We start from the raw sequence: 6,093 nt of genomic DNA on the forward strand, positions 1-6,093 counted from the left end.
GAGAGCAATACGATGGTTTATAAAAAAATGGAGTACGTATCGAATGAGTTAATTATCAAAATAGTTTCGTAAATATGTGTTCATACAGTATATTGTTAGTAGTAGCTGTTGGTTTTACGTCTTTCAGAAAATTGTTAACGGGCTCGGCCCTCGAGGAAGTGACGAAGACAACCAAAATTTGGATGACGAGGGTTTGTGACTTTCGAGTCTTGTCCTTACAAACTCAGGTACAAATTATTTATTGGTAATTTAGTTCAATGCAATAGTACCAAATATATGATGCAATATACTTACGATCTTACAGAGTGAAATTTAGAATTGTTGTTTCATATATTTGAATTTGATTATATCACCGTTAGAATAATTAATATATCAGTATTTTTAATTATGTTTAATATTTTCTAGGGTTTTGCAAGTTTTTCTCATAAGTTATAATTAAGAATGTCGAATATTGGAAGTCCCCTTGGCCCAATGCTTTGATACCGTGTGATATGGGATTCGTCGTCCAGGTAATACGATGTAGTGAGAAAAAAAATCTAAGAATGTCGAATATAAGGGATTCAAGGGTAGGTAAATGATTTTTTTTGCTAAGAATATAGATATTTCATTAAAAATTAAAATAGTTTAGGTTTACAATCCAAGGGATTTATACACCTATACAAATGATCCAAACAAAAAAAAAAGAAAAAAAAACATGGAAACATAATTTAGAGGGGGGTATTGAGTTTGATATTTTAGAGGATATATTTTGGAGTATTCTTCAAATCACTTGTTATTCAATTGATAATTTTAAAAAATCTATTGAAATCCTATGTTATTTAACTTAAGATTTAAGTAGAATCATATAAAATAATTCACAATCTCTTGTTTTTCAATCAATAAATTATAAATCTCACTTGAAATCCATTGTTATTCAAAATATCATAGACTTTTTAGAATTGCTAGTTTGAATGATTCTGAAAGACATTTTTTTGGGCAATTCTCATAAATACCACTAAAATAAGTTTTATTTCCAAAAATACCATATTTTAGTTTTTTATTCAAATATTGTCGGTGAACATACTTGCTCTGTTACGGAACGATCTGGCTGTAGCCGTAATGCTAAACCACCAATCCTAGCTCAATTATACAAAGATTATGTTGGTGGTGTGGGAGGTTCTATTGTGCCAAATCTTGTTGGGGAAGGGCTCAACCTACGATATGGTGTATTGGTGGGCTACTGGAATACTCTAAATCTAGTCTTTTTAATATGTATGTTTTTTTGTTGGCTTTGTGTATGTGATGGTATATAGGGTATACATGGAGAAATTTCTTATGTTGCTAGGGGGCTTTGTGTACGTGAAGACGTAGTGGAAATAATAACAAACAGATCGTAGCTTTAGTTTGTTGGTTTTCTCAGAAATTAGTTGATTCTATGGCCTGCACTGCACATATATATAATTCGATCTAGTTGATATTGTTGAGTGCTGATGTCTTTTACTGACCATTTTCATATAATAGCTTGGCTACTGGAAGACACATCGTACACTTATAAAGGCGCATGAGTATGTTAGGGATACACCTGAAAGTGGATACGCTGAATTACCTGTATATTTATACAGGCTGAGGTCCTCTAATCTGGGGACCCTTACTAGACTGGTCGTTGATTCAGAAGACAGATTCAAGTATTTTTTTCATTGCGATTGATGGATGCATTAAGGGTTTCAGGTATATGCGAAAGTTGTAGTTGTAGATGGAACCTTTTTGAAAGGTGAATTCAAAGGGACTCTTCTGATAGCGATAACACAAGATGGGAATTTTAATATTTTCCCTCTAGCGTATGCGGTTGTTGATACATAGACCGATGTGTCGTGGGAATGGTTCTTTACGCAGTTAAATAGTGTAATTCCTGATGATGAAGAGCTTGCACTGATATCTGACCGGCATAAATCTATTGGTAAAGCTATCGCTAAAGTGTACCCCCTGGCAAGTCGAGGAATCTGCACTTATCATCTTCACAAGAATATTATCCTGAGATTTAGTGGGAGCGAAATATTCCGGCTGGTAAAAAAAGCAGCTGCAGCGTACCGTGTAGTTGATTTCGAAGAAATCTTCCAGCAAATTCAAAAAGCGAATCCGCAACTGCATGCTTACTTGGTGCATGCAGATGTATCCAAGTGGAGCAGGGCGCACTTTCGTGGTGATAGGTACAACTTCACCACGAGCAACATTGCAGAATCGCTAAACAAAGTACTGAATCCTGCGAGAGCCTATCCCATTGTAGAGTTATTAGAAGCGGTTCAGAATATGTTGACACGTTGGTTTGCTACAAGGAGAAAACAAGCAGCCGCAATGCCAACTTTACACACCAAAGGAGTGGAGAACCTGTTACAGGTATGAGATTCATTAACATATCCATCGATATATATATGTTAAAGAAAGAAATGGAAAATGTTAGTGAATATGTTGTGTTTCATAGGTTATATGAACTTACGCTTTCATTTACTCATAGGCACGTATTGAACATTCAAGGCGTCTAAGGGTTCAAGAAATTGATGAAGATCGATTTCAAGTAAGTTGTGGTACCTCAACGCATGTTGTCAATCTGAGGTATAAGATATGTTCATGTAGGCGTTTTGATCTAGAGAGGATGACATGCGTACATGCTATCGCAGCCGCATATAAGGCCAACCAATCAGTTATAAACCTGTTTCATCCATTCTTCCGCAGAGACAGCCTCTGCAGTGGTTATGCGGAGTCGATAATGCCGATAGATACATCCTGCATCGTTCCTACTGATGTTACACCGTCCAGATGTAAACCGCCTTTCGTTAGAAATCCTCCAGGAAGGCCAAAGATGTCCAGGATGAAGTCTTTTGTCGAGGTTGCGTTGGAGACGAAGCGGCCCCGCAAACAGCATGCTTGTTCTCAGTGTCAACAGGTTGGCCACAACCGTACAACATGTCCAGCTAATACGTAGTGCAGGGGCGACAATAGACGTGTTATCTTTTCATGGCATGTGAGGATAATACTCTTTTTTCCTAAGTACCACATAGCTTTTTGTAACATGTTTATGATGGACCTTTTTAATTTGTAAGCCCACCTTTTTGTTTAACTATAATTGTTGTCGAAATTGGTCCCGGCTGCCCTAGTTGGGCCTATTATTCGTGTGGGCTTTTTAGAAATGTCAAGCAAACGGTTTACTGTTTGAATAAGATACTTACAAAAGCGAAATATATCTGTTTGTGTATTTTATGTGGTCCATTAGAGAGGACATAATGCGATGGAAGGATAGTGTTTCAAATGTGTTAACCACATTCACTGTACCTGTCAACGGACCAAAGAAGTATGTTCCTTCATCCGTTTTTTTTATGTACGGTTGACATGTAGACTTATCGTAGATAACTATTGTTGTGTACGTACATATATTACGGAGTACAAAATTTTATATTTTGTTGACAAAATAAAACCATATATTATCCAGAATCAGCGTAACATTCGGTTCATTCAAAAGTACAAACACACCGGAAAAAAAGAGTTTACAAATTTTATAGATCTCTGAAGGTTCTTTCAATATGCTAAACTCCCTGAGCTCTCCCTTTCGCCAATCTAGTTCCTTTCTTCTTAAGGTCCTGTATTCTCCCCTACGTGCTCCATTATATGTTCTATATAGTAACGTCCAGCGAATTCAGATCTGAGGTAAATATAGAAAGTGTATTAACGTATTTGACAGTAACAACATATCCAATTAGATACTTTTATAGGAAAATAAACAGCTTACATCGCCTTGTAATGTTCCATTCCTACGAAATCTGGTTTTATATAGATTTGCGAAGAGGCAGCTGTGCTGACGAGACATGGTGCACCTACAGAACATTTACAAAATTAGATGTATATGGTTTCACAAGGCTAGTTTCCTTAACTGATGTATCAAATCGAACGTACCTTATGAAGATGGGTTTCACCGCAAAATACAAAAGATGGGTTTGGATGTAAAAGTAAGATGACACCTGTTTGCTTCCCAAGCATTTATGAAGCGAACAGAATAGTCATCTATGGCACGACACTTTTCATTCCTACGACTTTCTCATGTTAATATAGATCGGGAATAGGAAAAAACTTTAAATGAAAATGTATTCAAAAGGTAGCACAAATCTCCTTTACCTTCCGTTCAGTAGGGTGAGGACAACTTCATTGGCCGCATTTGCCCCCTCGAGCAATCTTTTGTCTTCCACTCCAACTACACACCCACAAACATCTGATTCGAGGAAGACACATACTTTAAACGTTACAACCTATGTATTTTGATATGAAATTGTCTACTAACCTAATTATTTAGTATCAGGGCTAAAAACTAGTAATGTGCACAAATATATCATTTAGTTAAAGCAAACGTTTTTTAATGTTGTTCCAACAATTTGTGTAATGAAAAATTGAAGATAAGCGTACCGAATGATATGGGATGGGTAATTCTCTCTCGAGATATATCACCCAAATCCTCGAAACGGAAGTAGAGTTNTGAGGTAAATATAGAAAGTGTATTAACGTATTTGACAGTAACAACATATCCAATTAGATACTTTTATAGGAAAATAAACAGCTTACATCGCCTTGTAATGTTCCATTCCTACGAAATCTGGTTTTATATAGATTTGCGAAGAGGCAGCTGTGCTGACGAGACATGGTGCACCTACAGAACATTTACAAAATTAGATGTATATGGTTTCACAAGGCTAGTTTCCTTAACTGATGTATCAAATCGAACGTACCTTATGAAGATGGGTTTCACCGCAAAATACAAAAGATGGGTTTGGATGTAAAAGTAAGATGACACCTGTTTGCTTCCCAAGCATTTATGAAGCGAACAGAATAGTCATCTATGGCACGACACTTTTCATTCCTACGACTTTCTCATGTTAATATAGATCGGGAATAGGAAAAAACTTTAAATGAAAATGTATTCAAAAGGTAGCACAAATCTCCTTTACCTTCCGTTCAGTAGGGTGAGGACAACTTCATTGGCCGCATTTGCCCCCTCGAGCAATCTTTTGTCTTCCACTCCAACTACACACCCACAAACATCTGATTCGAGGAAGACACATACTTTAAACGTTACAACCTATGTATTTTGATATGAAATTGTCTACTAACCTAATTATTTAGTATCAGGGCTAAAAACTAGTAATGTGCACAAATATATCATTTAGTTAAAGCAAACGTTTTTTAATGTTGTTCCAACAATTTGTGTAATGAAAAATTGAAGATAAGCGTACCGAATGATATGGGATGGGTAATTCTCTCTCGAGATATATCACCCAAATCCTCGAAACGGAAGTAGAGTTTTTACAGGATGGGGACTATCACATTTTTAAATGGTGGGATGAAGCTATGATGGAGGAACTTAAAACAGTGAAGGAAGATATTCTAAAGTTGACTAGTTTGAATCAAATGCGTGAAGCGCTTCAGGAACAAAAAGAGGAGATTGCTAACATCTTAAATATGCACAAGGAAAATCATATGGAGTTGGGAAGGCTGAAGGCGTTGATTGCGTACAAGAGTGATGGATTAACTATGGAGTTAAAACTGACGAATGTGTTTGTTGCGACTTTGGTTATACTAGCAATAATGACCTATTTTTTCAAGTAGATTGGAAGTTTCATTAGTAGTACTTTGGGTTGTGGTTTTATTGTATAACATTAAGTTGCTCATCTATGTGGGTGTTGGTTTATTATATTTGGTTTAGTCACATTTTTTTATCGTCTAAAAAAATGACTGTTTGAAACGTTGTCGTGTTATTATTACTGACCAAACTCATGAATTAAACATAAACATTTGTACACAAATGTACACATACATTTAACATTAAAGGTTGACAGTATTAGGAAGATGCTTACCAAATAAAATAAATAATAAATAATTAACCATGTGTAATACACACAACATTTTACATCAAATTAATACTATCCACATAAGATAGATTGTTGGTATGTAGGTAATGTAGATAACATAAAGAGTTCAGCGACGTGGTTTAAAAATTTGGAATGTAAACAACATTCACAAATGGAAACATAAGCTACAATTTGTCGTCATGTCATTAGAATTATGGTATTGGCT

The 6,093-nt window shown here is 35.8% G+C and overlaps 1 protein-coding gene across 1 annotated transcript; it reads left to right on the forward strand.

Moving 5' to 3' along the window:
* Positions 492 to 2,959, forward strand: LOC104733756. Its single transcript, XM_010453308.1, has 5 exons — positions 492 to 509; positions 1,501 to 1,587; positions 1,873 to 2,373; positions 2,492 to 2,589; positions 2,710 to 2,959. Exons 1-5 carry the CDS (start codon positions 492 to 494, stop codon positions 2,957 to 2,959), a joined length of 954 nt encoding a protein of 317 aa, XP_010451610.1.

The sequence above is a fragment of the Camelina sativa genome, chromosome 12, assembly GCF_000633955.1.
Source record: "Camelina sativa cultivar DH55 chromosome 12, Cs, whole genome shotgun sequence".
NCBI classification, from domain to species: Eukaryota; Viridiplantae; Streptophyta; class Magnoliopsida; order Brassicales; family Brassicaceae; genus Camelina; species Camelina sativa.

Coding starts and splice junctions, on each gene's coding strand:
- LOC104733756 (XM_010453308.1), top strand. Junction 1,588..1,872: donor GTGGATACGCTGAATTACCT/GTATATTTATAC, acceptor TTCTTTACGCAG/TTAAATAGTGTAATTCCTGA. Junction 2,374..2,491: donor GAGTGGAGAACCTGTTACAG/GTATGAGATTCA, acceptor ATTTACTCATAG/GCACGTATTGAACATTCAAG.